The following is a 16,134-nucleotide window of genomic DNA, read 5'->3' as shown; positions in this document are numbered from 1 at the left end:
CAAAAGTTGTGGCATCTGTGCGTGAGTATTACCAATTTTTAAAAGCATATAAATATATTATTGAATGTATTTTCGCGCGTTTTTCAGTGTGGAAATTGCCGAAAATTGACAATATAAATATTTATCTGTGCGGAGTTTTATTTGTTTTATTTTTTATTTTGGATATATATGGAGAAATTGATGAGGTTAGTGGTGCGTAAATTGTGATTTGGAGATAGTTAAAATGGTATAGAATAAAATGGTTTATAAAATTGGAATGAAATAAAATTTTAAGAGAATCGAAAAAAGTAAAAATTAAACTTATTTAAAGTTATAACTTCAAAATTAAATCCCTGTCTCCTTAAATCATTTAATTCCAACAAGTTTCCTTATTTCCAGCATATCACACTCCTTAATTCTGCACTCTCTAGTGATCCCTTTCCCAGCAATACAAAGCAACTAATTTTAATATTAATTAAATGCCCGCACATTCAATTAAGTCTGCTGAAATTGCGGAAAACTGGAAGTTTCTATTGACTTCGCGCATTTCTAAAAGTGCAATTTGCAACACAATTTGTTATTTATTCGAATTTCTTTTGTATGCAACAAGTTCGTAATTAAATTAGTGCAATGCAACAAAGTTATGTTAAAAGCGTCGAAATGCAGGTAGTAAAATACACCCCTCTTCTACTCAACTGCATTTCGGAAAAGTAAGAGAGGTGCAACGCGCAATTTAGAGCGTATTACCGGACAGTTGCAAATGGGTAAGAAATTCCCATCGGTGTAAAGAAGGTACTGTAAAAGCGTGAGAAAATTGCGTAGTGTTGCCAAAGCACGCGAAGGCTTGAATACTGAAATTTCAATAGTCAGAATTGAGTGCAAAGAAATTTAGAGTACTTTACTTAATTTGGGATATTTAAATAGGCATCAAATACAAAAATTTAAAAGGCGGAAGACACTTATATCTGTTATTTTTTGGTAAGCCTGCCTCAGTGAAATTCTCTACTTAAAACAATTTTGAAAGCTTCGAAACCGTTACGATTAGAATAATTTAGGACCAAAAAATCTCAACTCAACCTAGTAACTAGTGTCAACGTTAATAGGTCCGGAAATAAACTCGAAATTTTTTTTCCTAATAATCCAAATCGGCTGTTTTGATTGCTTGATTAACGACTTCAACGACAATTTAGTTCTTTTTTTAGTTTTTTTTTAGTTTCTAACTATACGGACGACTAATAATACAGCCGGATCGGTATATTGATCTCATTCCAATCACAGTTTTGAATAATATACTGAACCAATCATGTTCGTAATCGGCGATAACCACAAATCAAGAATGACTAGAGTAAAGTAACTATGAAAGAGTTAAATAAAAAATCATGAATCAATCATGCCGTCTACCAATCCAAACATCTACACATGCACTAACCTTCAATTTTTGATAGATATTTGCTTAATGATAATGATATGATATTTCGCTTAAGGCATAGTGTGGTTTTGTGACGCCATTATTTCAGAAACTTATTTAGAGGTTTGGGTTTTTATAACGAGGGACGAGGTCTATTAAAAAAGGATTTCAATTACAAAGACTAAATTAAAATTAGATTTTAGAGAAGTTATGGTCTTCTAAGCAGTAGTTTGTAAGCTCAAAATTAGCCACAAGACTGAAGGGAGAAGTGGTGGAGGTTTGGCGGTGCCGTCATTGGGTCTTTTTAATGAATTTATTTTCAAAATCGGTTCTTAAATTTGTGTAGTAGTAGTATATATATATAAAGCTTTGCCTCCTACTCTTCATCAGACTCTAAACAATTTCTCTTCCCAATCTCACGCCACAACAGCTGTAAGGTTTGCACAGCATCAAATGCCTCGCTGATATTTTATTTACATAATTTTTTTTAATATTATTATGTTTATGTTGTAATTGTTATTGCTGCTTTGCCGTTGCTGCTGGCTTTCTGGAGTAATCTGCTTATCAGCACACAACGGTGACAATCGCTCGCTGCCACTGCTCGCGCAAATATGAGCGTATTAAAGTGTCTGTATGTCTAGATTTTTGTAAGTGTATATGAAGAATCATAATAAATTTACGTACATATGTATGCTATATATGTATGTATACAAACATTTGAGTATTGGCATCTGCAATTTAGAGCGTCAGCTTTGGCGATGGCGCTTGCGGTTAATTCCCAAAAGGCACGGATAACAGCACATAATCATACATAAACACATATACTGGCTATGTGTATATAGAGAGTGAAAAAAGGGAAAAATCAATTATTCCATTATTTTGCAGTTAAGTGAAGATTACTCAAATTTGATTATTTTTTCTAATTTCGCATTTTATTATTCTAAAATGTATACATTTTTTCGAGATTCTATATATCGTCATTTGTATATCAATATCCGTGCATCTTCTGGAAATTACCTTGCACTTGCGTAGAAGTCGAACGCATTCGCATAGAGGCTGAACGCGATCGTAAATTCCACACTAATTACCTCAACGAAGTGCAGTTAAATCATGCGTTTATCCCTTATCGCGTCGTAAACATTAAGGAAGACATGTAATAAATAATTTCGTTCCGCTGTGAAAGATTAATGTTTTGCTCAATTCATAAATTATGCAAATTCTCATTAGGTTAACAAGTTAGCTCAGCGGAGAGAATAATGAGAGAGAGAGGGAGAGAATTTTAGGAGTGTGAGAGAACCACTTTACAAACCTATGACAAATAGGTTAGAAATAATCTGGGAGAGGATCCACGATTAAGAAAATAAATGTGAAAAGGAGAGAGAGAGTGAGACAGAGAAAAGATAAGCAGTTTTCATTGTTGGAATAAGCAACTTTAATGACAATAAAGTATATATCTATATAGAGACATGTTCCAGTTATCGATATATATCTTCCAACTAACGAGGAAGTCAGTTTCATCATCAAACCCGGAGTATAGGAGATCCTAACACATTGCTTACATCATACCGAAAGGACTACGCGGTTACAGAATACAGAAATCTTGAGTGACTACCCTGGGCTCAAACGTAAATATAAAAAAGAAGAGAAAAAAGTCTTTTGGCAACTGTTGACGGTAATGAGTACTTTTGATATCCATATAATTAAATATTGTCTCATTACTTATTTATATCAGGGTTCATCGAAGTATACTCATTATTGAATCTCAAAAATCACAGTCATTCGTCCGACTAATGCCGCTAACAAATCTTTTCGAAACGAACACTAATTTTTGAGGTATATAAAGACGAATATTTTCAGTTTTGGAAAACATAATGATTTCGTATCTGTCCTTATGGATATTCGACAAAGTGAGTCAGCCATTCAAGCCCTAAATGTAAAACCACAAAGTTTCCTTTTACTATGAGTAGAAAATATACATGTGGATATACGATCGCTTCCTTTAATTTATGTACCTATAGATCCCGAGTTTACATTTACTCAGAAACCAATAAATATTTAAGAGACAAATATTGCTGGAGACACTGCTAACACGACACGAAGGACCTAGGATACCTTTACAGAGCTTCGACAAAGCTGATCATCTTTTGCATACACCGTTTTTTCATTTCAGTTCAATATTTAAAGCATAATTCTTTGATTATACTCTATCCTTTTCCCTTAGGCCCGATAAAGATATCCGCAGTGAAACTGAAAGCATTTCATCGGTCGGCTATCTGTGTTTCTTCTTCTTTTAATTGCCGCGAGTCAATCATGCCATCCCATACCCAACTGCGTCACTGCTCAGACATTTCAGTCTTTATCTTTTACTTTTCACATTTTTCTTGTGAAAATCTTCCGCTGCTTTTGACTTAATCGAATTATCAATATCGGCAAATTAAGATCAACGCGCTGTAGAAATTAAATAAAATGTGAAACAAAGAGCGTCGCTGCTTTCCTGCTGCGACTGCTGCTGCTGTCAAGCGGCTTTACAACGGCTCAGTGGCACAGCGCCTAAAAGCCAGCAACGATTGTATTATGTGACCGGAAACGAAAGACGCTTCCTACACTACACTCGATATCGCCGATGACTTTCTGAAGGGGAATTTATTTCATTCTTTTTTCACGTTTTTCCGGCGTTTCGAACACCACGTCGTGCAAGCAAGGGCGATTCAACAAATGAAATGGAAGTAATATGATATCATTAATCATTTTTAATATTTCGGTCACAGGCGCATTATGAACGGCCGCTCGGTAGTGCACGCTACCACAGTCAGGTGTTTCCAATTTTACGCTCTGCCATGGCCTATAATTCGGTTAGTGCGCTTTTGATGGACAACTTTCGTTGATACAGGTTATTACCGTGGTACGGTAAGCATGGTTAATGCTGTTTCGTGGGTGACAGAGTTCAAATTAAATTGATTTATATGATATGCTTGTTGTTATGAGGTCCGTTGAGTGGCTCCGTGTATAATGTATGGTTGTCGCTTGATTGTATTATTTTTTAGATATATTGCATTGGTATATTTGACTTTAAGGAACCAGACAGAAGTACATTGCATCTTTAGTAGGTCAACTGTTATTCAATTGGGAGTGACTAGGAACGATTCTTTTGCATATGGTTCAAGCAGCTCACGACTTCTGGTTTTGGACCACGTATCCAATTTCGGGAAAGTAACAGACATCCGTTTAGAGACGAGCTAAAGTGAGAAGGCGAATCCTGCTTCTGCGGTTGTGCGTAAAAAACCTCCCCAATGAAACAGTGAATGAATGAATAGTGAGAACTAACTACCTACTAAACTATTAAGAAAAACTGACAAGTGCTTCTCATTTCGTTGAGTTTGAAATTTAATGAAAAACAAAGTTTTCAATACTGCGGTATCCGACTTATTGATTTTCTCGCCTTCTGAATTAATGTTTAAGATGTGGATAAGATCTTACAGCCGAGATTTTCGTTAAGGTTCTATGATAATGAAGCCTAATTTTCAAAATTATTTTTACTATTGTAACAGCCCATTTGGGTTCTTTTGGACAACAATATGATAGCGAATCCACTGAGAGTCGAAAAACGCGAATCCAGACGTCATGAGCGGTCAATATGTCAATTTTTACATAATGTTTCAGAAGCAATTTAATCGCTTTGTACAACAACGTCAGAACGATCGCAATAAAACAAATAAATTTTGCGTTACCATATGGTAGTCGTGGGTTAATTCGGGTTAAGAACATATGATATACAATGAGATCAAAAACCTCAAAATCACAATACCCAAAAAATACACGTAAACAATGTCTCGTGTCGATAATAATTTTCACAGAAAATACTGATAAAATTGATGTTCGAATTCCAATAAAAGAAAACATCTGGCAAAATTTGAGGTTCCAGGTATTATGATAGACGCAATGAGTGATATACACAGACACAGCAACAACAAAATTTATTTTTAAAAAATGTCAATGATGCTTTATAATTATTTTAATATTTTTTATCAAATGTTATTTTTGTTATTGTTGCTGCTGATGATCTCGTTGTCGCCACTGACACGTTGGTGGCCTGTCACCGCTTGGTACGCAGCTAAATGCCAGACTTTAGCGATAAGACGAGCGCAGTAGCGTTACAACTCACGGAGAGCAGCTGCGGTCCGCATGCTGCAGCACAAAGCGTTGCAAGAACATGCTAATACCGCGCTGAGCTGTGCTGAGCTGCTGAGTATGTTCTTAATGAACCGTAGCAACGCATCATATCCATATGCAAGTGTTGGCGTGATAGCGTTCAAAGTCGAATGTGTTAATTATTCCCAAAGGATGGTGGGGCAGGCGACAGCGTTGTACCGCATTCGGTTTATTATTGTTAAGTGTTGTTGTGTTGAAGTGTTTCGTCAAAATTGACAGTTTGTGAGTAAAACAAATCATCGATACACAAACAATTATCTGTATGGGAAGTGCTAATAATGAGCACAACCACAACCATAGCGCATATTGGTGGCATTGATTGAAAAAAATATGTTTTTAATTATGTTTTGCTGTTTTAGTATGATTTTATGGTCAATTTAGTACGGAATAAATTTTATTTTGGAGTTGTGATAATAAAGAGTGGCCAGATTTTGAAAAACAAACTAATACAAAACAGGTAAGGAAAGAGTAAATTCGGGTGGAATCGAACATTTTATACTCTCGCAATTTATTGATGAAATTTTATTACACACAATTTGTCCCATTGCTTCGGCATAAATTCCAATAGAATAGAATCATTATATATAGTTTATGAGGGCTGAGGTAATTCACGCATTTTCACCACCAAGGTACGCACTATACCCAAGACTATATATATATATATATATATATTTGGCGTAGGAACCGCTTTAAGCGATTATAGCCGAATCCACCAGAGCGCGCCACTCATTCCTCCTTTTTGCTTTTTGGCGCCAACTGGAAACACCAAGTGAAGCCAGGTCACTTTGCACTTGGTCTTTCCACCGGAGTGGAGGTCGTCCTCTTCCGCGGCTTCCTCCAGCGGGTACTGCATCGAATACTTTCAGAGCTGGAGTGTTTTCTTCCATCCGTACAACATGACCTAGCCAGCGTAGCCGCTGTCTTTTTATTCGCTGAACTATGTCAATGTCGTCGTATAAATCGTACAGCTCATCGTTCCATCGTCTGCGGTATTCGCCGTTGCCAATGTTTAGAGGACCATAAATCTTGCGCAAAACCTTTCTCTCGAAAACCCCAAGAGTCGTCTCATCGGATGTTGTCATCGTCCACGCTTCAGCGCCATACATCAGGACGGGAATAATGAGCGACTTATAGAGTTTGATTTTGGTTCGTCGAGAGAGGACTTTACTTTTCAATTGCCTACTCAGTCCAAAGTAGCACCTGTTGGCAAGAGTGATTCTGCGTTGGATTTCAAGGCTGACATTGTTGGTGTTGTTAATGCTGGTTCCCAGATAAACGAAATTATCTACAACTTCAAAGTTATGACTGTCAACAGTGACGTGGGAGCCAAGACGCGAGTGCGCTGACTGTTTGTTTGATGACAGGAGATATTTCGTCTTGTCCTCATTCACCACCAGACCCATACGCTTCGCTTCTTTATCTAGTCTGGAAAACGCAGAACAAACGGCGCGGTTGTTGCTTCCGATGATATCAATATCATCGGCATACGCCAGGAGCTGTACACTCTTGTAGAAGATTGTACCCTCTCTATTTAGTTCTGCAGCTCGTATTATTTTTTCCAGCAATAGATTGAAGAAGTCGCACGATAGTGAGTCACCCTGTCTGAAGCCTCGTTTGGTATCGAACGGCTCGGAGAGGTCCTTCCCGATCCTGACGGAGCTTTTGGTGTTGCTCAACGTCAGCTTACATAGCCGTATTAGTTTTGCAGGGATACCAAATTCAGACATCGCGGCATAAAGGCAGCTCCTTTTCGTGCTATCGAAGGCAGCTTTAAAATCGATAAAAAGATGGTGGGTATCGATTCTTCTCTCTCGGGTCTTTTCCAAGATTTGGCGCATGGTGAATATCTGGTCCATTGTAGATTTTCCAGGTCTAAAGCCAAGACTATACGCTCACTTCATTTTGCTAATATACATATCTCACATATTAACCGATATATACTGAATAAAGCCCACCGTATTTTTGTATAATATATAATTACGTATATGGGAGCTAGGGGAAGTTAAGATGCGATTTTAATAATTTTTGGTACAGAGACAAACCATTAGAAGAAAAAAAATTACTCTGAAATACATTAAAATATCTCAGAGATTTAACGTTATTTTCGTTGAAAAATTACTCTCATGCACTGAGTTCTTCATGTTCGATATCCGGGGCCTTGAAATGTTGGAGACCGATTTCGGCAATTTTTATACAAATGAAGCCGCAGATGATATACAGGAATAAAGAAATAGATGAAATTCAAAATTGAGTTATATGGAAAGTAGTCGTAGTTGTGAATAGATTGCGGCTATTTTCCATCCGTGTCATCAGGGTGTCAAGAATGTATTATATACCGCATTTCATTGAAATGGTTTAGTAGTTTTTGGCCTATAAGTGGGCGACGCCACACCCATTTTCCATTTTATCTTCAATCTGAGAGCAGCTCTCCTCTGCCATTTCTTCCATAAAATCCAATGTTCATTATATTTTCCGTTAGTGAGTTAACGCACTTTTAGTAATTTCCAACCTAAACTTTGTGTGGGAGGTGGGCGTGGTTCGTAACCGATTTCCTCCATTTTCAGACTGTATAAGGAAGAGGCTATATAAAACGATTCTAGAGATTTTGGTTGATATAGCTCTACTAGTTTACGAGATATGAATAAAAAACTTAGTAGTGGACGGGGTACTTTTTCAAAAAAATTACATCCAAATATCCCCTCCCTAATGCGATCATTTATACCAAATTTTATAACTTTATTCATGGCTTAGTTATGAACCTTTATAAGTATTCGGTTTACACCATTTAGTGGACGTGGCAATGACTCGATTTCGCAAACCCTCTCACGGTCCCAAGGCACATGTGTATCAAGTTTCGTTAATATAGCTCAATTCATACTCAAGTTATGCGTTGCACGGACGGACGGATTTCAACTCGTCTCGTCATCCTGATCATTTTGATATATATAACCCTTCAAATATTAAAAAAAAATTAGATCGTTTTCCCCTATAAATTTATGTATGGTTAATGAGTAAATCTTAAATAAATAATAAGAAAGTAATTAAATTATTTCATATTTGTTATTTATAAAAATCTGGCAACTTTGTTTCTTTAAAATATGGTACTCAATTGCGGTTGACTTTGAGACTGTGACTGCGCTTACGATCTACATGTATGCCATTAGCCATTTTGATTGACCATCGAGTAGATAAAAATGCGCAAACAAATTGATATTTTTTCATTCCGAACTGTCACTCGCGTATTGGAACTTCACTGAGCGGATACTATATTTAAAAATAAACGCAGCACAAGATCACATCATTATAATTGCAACTCTCAGTGTGGAAAGTATTAACGCGGAAGTTCACCAAAGAGAAAACAAATTTGATCATTTTCATCGACCAAAAATGGATTTCTTTGCCGCTGGCGGTTTCCAACAACTATTCAGCGATTTAAATGACACGCAGCTGCATGAAAACTGGACGGATATCGGTGGCGAAGAGGAAAGTGGATCGGCGCTTTACAGTTACAATTGCAACGCTCAGCAAACAAATGATAGGAGCTTGCGGCTCACCTGCGTGAACGATCCTTACGTGCTTGTTGCAACGCTTAGTGAAAAAACGCTCGTGGAAAAGCATGCGGATTGGAATGAAAGCTTGACGGAGCAAACAACTTACACAGACTACACGGAATGCAAGAGTAGCAATGAGCAACAGTTGCAGCTTTCGCTGGATCGACTGCTGAGCTCGCCACCTGAGGATTCAATAAAGGACCCTGCGTCCAATTCACCTACGGAGTCTACGAACTACCAAACATTAACTACTCAAAATATATCGGAATATCAGAACGACAGTAGTCCCGTTAGCATAGATTCCACAATTTTAGTGGAGTTCGAGACGGCTGCCTTCATAACACGTGAGATGGCTGAGTGGGAGGAGAAATTCTTGGATAACTACATTGAAATACCAGAGCTCATAGACTTTCTACCCGAGAAGACGCCACTTTGCACGGATACCTGCAACCATTTTCTGCAAAAAAGGTCTAAAAATCTCAAACTGCATCGCAAAGCGCGGACTACAAAACGAACGCATGAGTCCAGTGGCCGAGCTGAAGCCGCCGCCGGTTATCCTTGCACTTTTGATTCGTGCGATAAGATTTACGCGAAACCTGCACACTTGAAGGCACATCTGCGGCGTCATATGGGTGAAAAGCCCTACACCTGCGATTGGCCTGCATGTACGTGGAAGTTTTCACGTTCCGATGAGTTGGCGCGTCATCGACGTTCGCATTCGGGTGTGAAACCTTACAAGTGTAGTTATTGTATGAAATGTTTTGCACGCTCCGATCATCTAACGAAGCATCGCAAGGTGCACGAGCGGCGTCTGTTGGCGACGAATAAAGCTGGAAAGACGATCGATGGTGTGCTGGCGCATAGTGTGTTGACAGTGCGACCGGGACGTAAGCGAAAAAATCAGTTATAACATGAGAGGAGGGTTGTGCAATCGGGGTTGTTGTTATCGTTAAAGAAATATTAGATTTTAAGTGAATGTGATTGTTTGAATAAGTATAATAATATAAAAAGTTTAAGTTCTTAAAGTTTAATTAATAATAATTTATATTCTGATTTTAAGTGAGCTTCATACCACGGTATGAACCGTAGGGCTTCATAAAAGTTGTTAGTAACTTATGTGTGCGTCCGGGTCTCAATTACAGATTAAGGCCAAAGGAAGAACCTATAGTTTACGATGGATGCAAAATGGAATCTATATACGGTAGCTGAACAGAATCTCGAGACGTTCTTTAAGAAGTGACCTGCGGACTACACCTCCGACACTCCGGAGGATCCTTTTTATCTTTTCTATTTCCTCAACAAGATCAAGAATCTCTCTTGGAGAGAGGAGTGATTTAAAACATAAATCGGAGGTGTTATCGGTATTTGAGTGGATATGCGGAAATCGACTATTTTTTATTCAACCTCTATAAGGAACTGTTAGTAACATATTTGGCATGAGCTGATACAACCCTTATGTTTCTTCTAAGGCACGGTGGTGGTCATTGAGATTATTCAGATCAAATGTGATCTGATTGGCTTCCACAATTGGGTTGGGTCAGTGTCTCTGTCGACATAGAAATGATCAAACCCCAGTTTGGGCTCAGAAACAATAACCCTTAAATCAAGGCCGACCTCTTATTTCTCAAAGGTCTTGTTATTTATGATTTAATATGAGAAATGAAGAACCTATTCAGGTGGAGTTTGATAATAACGATCCAGACTATAGATGAAATGTATCAAGAAATCTAAGAAATTGGTCGTTGGGGTATCCACTGCTATCCAGCGAGCTCTAACCCCTCAATATGAGGCTTCCACATAGCGATGAGGTACATATGTTGTCACCGATGGCAAGTAATGTGAGTGTAGAGATGTTTAGTTGTAGTTTCCTCAAATTACACAAAGTAAATTATCTAAGCATTGGGAAACTTTGGGGACCAAGACAACCAATGTGGCACTCACGCTCCAGTAGAGTCAACAAAATCTCAGTCTCCTTAGTAAAATTAGTTAAAATACGTACAGGACTAGCTAAGTGACGCAATTAAAAGAAAAATACAAATTTACCAACTTTCGGCGGCGTAAATAGAAAAGCACATTCACAGAAATTCAGTAAATGACTTTACCTACACTCAACCCAACTTTTGAACACTTCAAATGAAAATTCCAACAGATTTTTAAGATTTTTTTTACAAATTCAACAAATATATTGACTATTCGACACAACAATGACAACCAACAACAAAAACAACCGACAACAACTGCGGCAACCACACCTTGTAACAGCTGCAGGCGCTCAAATGGACTTGACTGGTTGGACAAATAGACAATCGAGTGAGTTCGTCCGTATGTCCCTGTGTACTTCGATAACTTAACTCTCTCTAACATCTAACGGGTACTTCAATCCATTCAATTGGAAATCTATACAGTTCAATGCTTGAATGAATGAATGAATGAAAGAACGAGCTGGCGAACGAATGAGCGCGTGAAAATGGATGACTCAATGAGCAGTGTGTGAGAATGCCATGAGGCTTGGAATGTGTAGTATATTGGAATTCATTGAATTGAAATCAAGTGATTCCGAATGTCATATGGAATGGCTTATAGTTGCGGGAGGGCGGGACAATTGTGTTTGAAAGGAGTTTGTTTATTTGTGTTTGACTCGTAGAATAAACTCAACGGATATGCGACGATTGAGAGGAAATTAAAAAGGCACAGATTCGCGACAGGTTCATATATGCGATGTGCGAAAAATGTAACAGTAAAGTCTAAAAATGCTATATACGACAAACAAACATGCGATAACAAGACTAAATTTGTCAAATAGTTGATTATCTCATGAAGAAAGTTGACATTAGCGGCTTCAAAGAAGTTCAAAGGCTAATTTCTTTCGTACCGTAAATGACGTGGTTTAGACAATAGTAGTATATATAAGCTCTATTGATGTGTTGAATATTTAAACTTTGGGTACATGGTTGGTTCATTTACAAAAACTTTAGAGCTTCAACCCATTTTCGCATTCAATGAAAACATTGCATCGCTCTAAATAATGTACCGTTGTTAGTACAATTTCATTCTGAACCGAAGCTTTGACTACAGCATCTATTAATGAATATCAAATATTGTCGGAGCCTTCTTAAGATAAGAAACGAGACAGAGGAAGGCCAATATAATTTAGAATTGTACTGTGAGAGTAGGTAGAGTAAGAGTCTGTTCAATCTACTTAGTTCCAACATAACGATGCACATGGGTGATGTCTAGAACAGCGAATCACACCACCGGAAGAACATGACTAAAGTAAAAAGGCTCACAGACCAATATGGGCATATAAATATGTTTCATATGACCAGTGACTATCGTCCTAAAATTATCTGATTGGAAACCCTCAATTCTATGAATATTCTAACCCGCAATGTTCTCCACAAATCATTTTATATTTCATCTCATTAATTTTATATTATCCGAACGCAGATTATTCTCTGTCTTCGTTATCCGTAATTAACATATGCCATATCCTAACTTTACGATATCCTCCATTTTTCCAAACTGAACTACCTAATACTTATCTAACGATAGTTTTCTGTCATATCGTGCTCCGAACAACAATACCCAATTCCTCATTTTATCCAAACGAGATATATCCATTTTACTTATCCGTTGTTATCCTATGGCATACCCCTGAGAAAAGATTATCCGAGGGAAAACATTATCGGATAAAGTACATGTGAAACATTTTATTCTTCGAGCCTCTCTAAAAGCTTCGCTGGTGTGTTGGTTCCTTTAATTCGGTTCATTTTATTTGATTTATTTTAATCCTCAAGTTCCTAGTTGCACGTCCATGAAGTGATCCATAAATTAAGTAGAGCTTACCAACACTAAAGGTAATCTTCATATTAGATTTATTTGAATAATATCAAGCATGTTAAGATACCCCAAACTACAAATGTTGGTAGAAAAAGGTCTATACGGAAAAGGACTCAAACAGCGTACATATTTAAAAAACGTAATACCATTTCGAGCTTCTTATACATTGATTATACCGAAGGTAATGGGAAACGTGCCTGTCTTGCCTACCTCCATTAATTTATATGCATATTCGCAATTGCTTTAAGAGCCTGAGAAACCGCTGCACAACCAAAATATTGGTTTAATTTTTATTTGTACTCGCTTTTTGCTTCTAGTAAAGCTACCTTCGTAAGTAAAATACCTTTGTTTTCGTGAGAAGGAAAATTTATTTTATTTGTTATTATCGAATCAAAAAGCATGCTTTTCCCACCCCATCCCTCCTCTCAAACTCTGTCTAAATTTACAAGTTCTATCACAGCAAAATCTTGAATTACATTTTATCTATGGAAACGTGATGAATGTGTAATGTTGACTTATCTTCTTCTGGTCTCGGCATCTTTTTGCCTTTCTGTAGGACCTTGAGTGCGTGAGCTCACGTAACAGCCATAACGTTGATGTACCTTTCGCTGTCACGTGTCAGTTGGTTAGACAGCTTGTTGCCAAGCTAGTGCATGTAAGAAACTCAACGTCGACAGAAAGATAGTTAGTCAATCAGTCAGTTGGCTGGCTGGCCATATAGAGCGCCCATTTGTGTGGGAAGTCATGAATATGTGTTGAAACTAATTTAATTTTTTTATTTCTTCGATAGTTTTAGATTTCAATGGCAGGTTTGCGAAGTTGCTGAAAGCAAATTGCTCTAGTCAGCTAATAAAAGTACTCGGGGATAAGTTGTTTTGTGTATGAGAGACTCTTTTGGTGTGAAAAGCAATTTGGACAACCTTATTAGAAGTGAGTGATTGTCGGTTAGTAATTGTATTGACATGAGTATCTTACTATTCCGTTTTACTTGCTGAAGGAGAAATCTTGATATGTCCCGGGATTTTCAGAGCTCGCAAGTTGTCTTCGAAGTAAATTCTTCATGAGCTTCATGTCAGATGAACTGAAATCTCCACCCAAAACCAAATCGACTCTTCTTCAGATTAGAAAGTATCCATGCTTTTACTATCCGAAGTCTCAATGTGTTAATGTAGATTGGCTGCAACAAACAGATTAACCTTTTTTTAAGACTAAAGGGTGAAAATGTTTGTATACGATAATCATCTCAACAGTCTGAACTAGACCTCTACTATAAGTAAAGGGCTTTCCCTTATGACTGGTCTTATAAAGTAAGTTTCAGGATGTATACAACATTCCTTTCAAAGGTATAATTAGTAACGTTCCGCGAGATCAAATTCCAGCTATTTTCAAATGATTCCAAGAGAGTTCGCCTTCTAGACTTAATACGTGAGATAAACTGACATAGTAAATTATTTGTTCCACCTTTCACAATGAATGATGAAGGTTTCGTCTCATTCTTCTTGTCAAAGACCGAGTACTCACTTATTTTAAAGCACTATTCCTTACTTTTCAACTTCACAAATAATTTCCATAATAACATCCACTCACAACTTCCTTTAAATTGTCACTAGCTCTAAACTTATTTTCATTTATTTCAATTAATTTAATTTCATTTTCGCATATTTGTAAAATTTATGCAACAAGAAATCTGTTAAACGATAGTTGTTAACAACAACCTCAACAGATGTGCAAAATTGATTTGTCTCCGAAGACAAAATATATTAATAAAAACTGTTTTCAGCCTTTAGTGGCCATATTAATAACCAATACAACAACAACAATAACGGAAACCGGCAACAGCAAGATGACAAAACTTTCTACGAAGAGTAGAATTCCACAACAACAAGTGCAATAACAAAATTACGTGTATAGCTACAATGATGACAGGAAAATTAATAAGTCTTTATGAAGATAGTTTGACGGTGTGAGGTGCCGGGACACAAAGCACGTCATGTTGTGGTGAGAAAGGCAATTATGAATGAGGCAATGGAAGAAAAAATTTACATATATATTGCACAATATAATAAATTTTAGCAGGTACTTTAATCCTTATATGCACATGGAAGCCAGGAAAATATATAATATGGCTAAAAATGGGTGGAACTGGGAAAAGACACCCTGAGGCTAAGATCTTACACCATTTGCTTTCCGTAATCTTCAGTTCTATGTTTGAATTTATAAGCTTTAGTACTTCATTTTAGATTCAGCAAAGTAGGAACAGTTCTTTATGTAGAGCGAACAATATTTTCGAACTTCCATTGTTTTATTCTACTATAACTAAACGCAAAAGATCTATAATACAGTTTATTTCTTTGAATCTGAAAATTCTATCTAAGTGGGAACAGTTTTTTTTTTTTCAAATACAACTTGTAAAATGTATAAGAAATTAAAATTAAAAACTCTAGAAAGTCTCAGTCTGTATAAAATCGCTAATTTATTTGCTGGGGACGGTGTTATACACATTGGGAACAGTTTTATTAGCAACAGTCGCACATAAATGTTATTTTATAACTTATGGTTAAATACTATCTACTAATCACTTTTCTGTAATTAAAAAAAGGTGTGTGACATATCTACACCTGTATTTCCTCATTGAGTTAATTGCTTTTTTTCTTAGATATTCTGAAATGTCTGTTTTTTTTTAATTTTTTTTTTTAACTTAACAGATATGAAGTATAATCTGCAATAGTGGAATCATAAGGAATAGCTTCGATTAAATATTGGAGAGAAATATTTGTCATGGAAACAGCTTTTGATTACTGAGAACAGTTTTCAGAAAACACTATTTTATTAAAATTATTTTATTTTATTAAATATTACTGGGCATTTGAACATAAATAACAATAATCACAAATTATGTATCAACTGCTTCCAGTTTTCTTTAATGGGAACAGTTTTTTCTTTCATAAAAACTTATATAAACTGTTGAAATCACCATAAGACATAACTAACATAATAATAATAAGTGAAATTGCAACCCTGTTCAAAAAATTTCGTGTCAACACTTTCAATTTACGCTTGACACCACACACATGCTGTAAACGTAATTTATTTTGAGTGACAAATAAGGATGTTAGCAAGTGATGTATGTAGGTGTAAAATGTCAAA

At 36.6% G+C, this 16,134-nt stretch overlaps 2 protein-coding genes across 2 annotated transcripts in view; one reads left to right on the top strand and one right to left on the bottom strand.

Moving 5' to 3' along the window:
- The window catches only part of LOC105219249 (uncharacterized), a 705,022-nt gene that overhangs the window by 613,791 nt on the left and 75,097 nt on the right, over window positions 1-16,134 (bottom strand). The gene's annotated exons all lie outside the window — the stretch shown is intronic.
- Window positions 8,847-10,332, top strand: LOC128922216 (Krueppel-like factor 6). The gene has a single exon (XM_054232013.1). The coding sequence runs from the start codon at window positions 8,984-8,986 to the stop codon at window positions 10,055-10,057; it is 1,074 nt and encodes a 357-aa protein (XP_054087988.1). The 5' UTR covers window positions 8,847-8,983; the 3' UTR covers window positions 10,058-10,332.

Source organism: Zeugodacus cucurbitae, chromosome 5, assembly GCF_028554725.1.
Source record: "Zeugodacus cucurbitae isolate PBARC_wt_2022May chromosome 5, idZeuCucr1.2, whole genome shotgun sequence".
NCBI classification, from domain to species: domain Eukaryota; kingdom Metazoa; phylum Arthropoda; class Insecta; order Diptera; family Tephritidae; genus Zeugodacus; species Zeugodacus cucurbitae.
Note: the sequence above shows the minus strand (reverse complement) of the source record. Positions and strands in the feature narration are given on the sequence as shown.

Coding starts and splice junctions, on each gene's coding strand:
- LOC128922216 (XM_054232013.1), top strand. CDS start 8,984: ATGGATTTCTTTGCCGCTGGCGGTTTCCAACAACTATTCAGCGATTTA.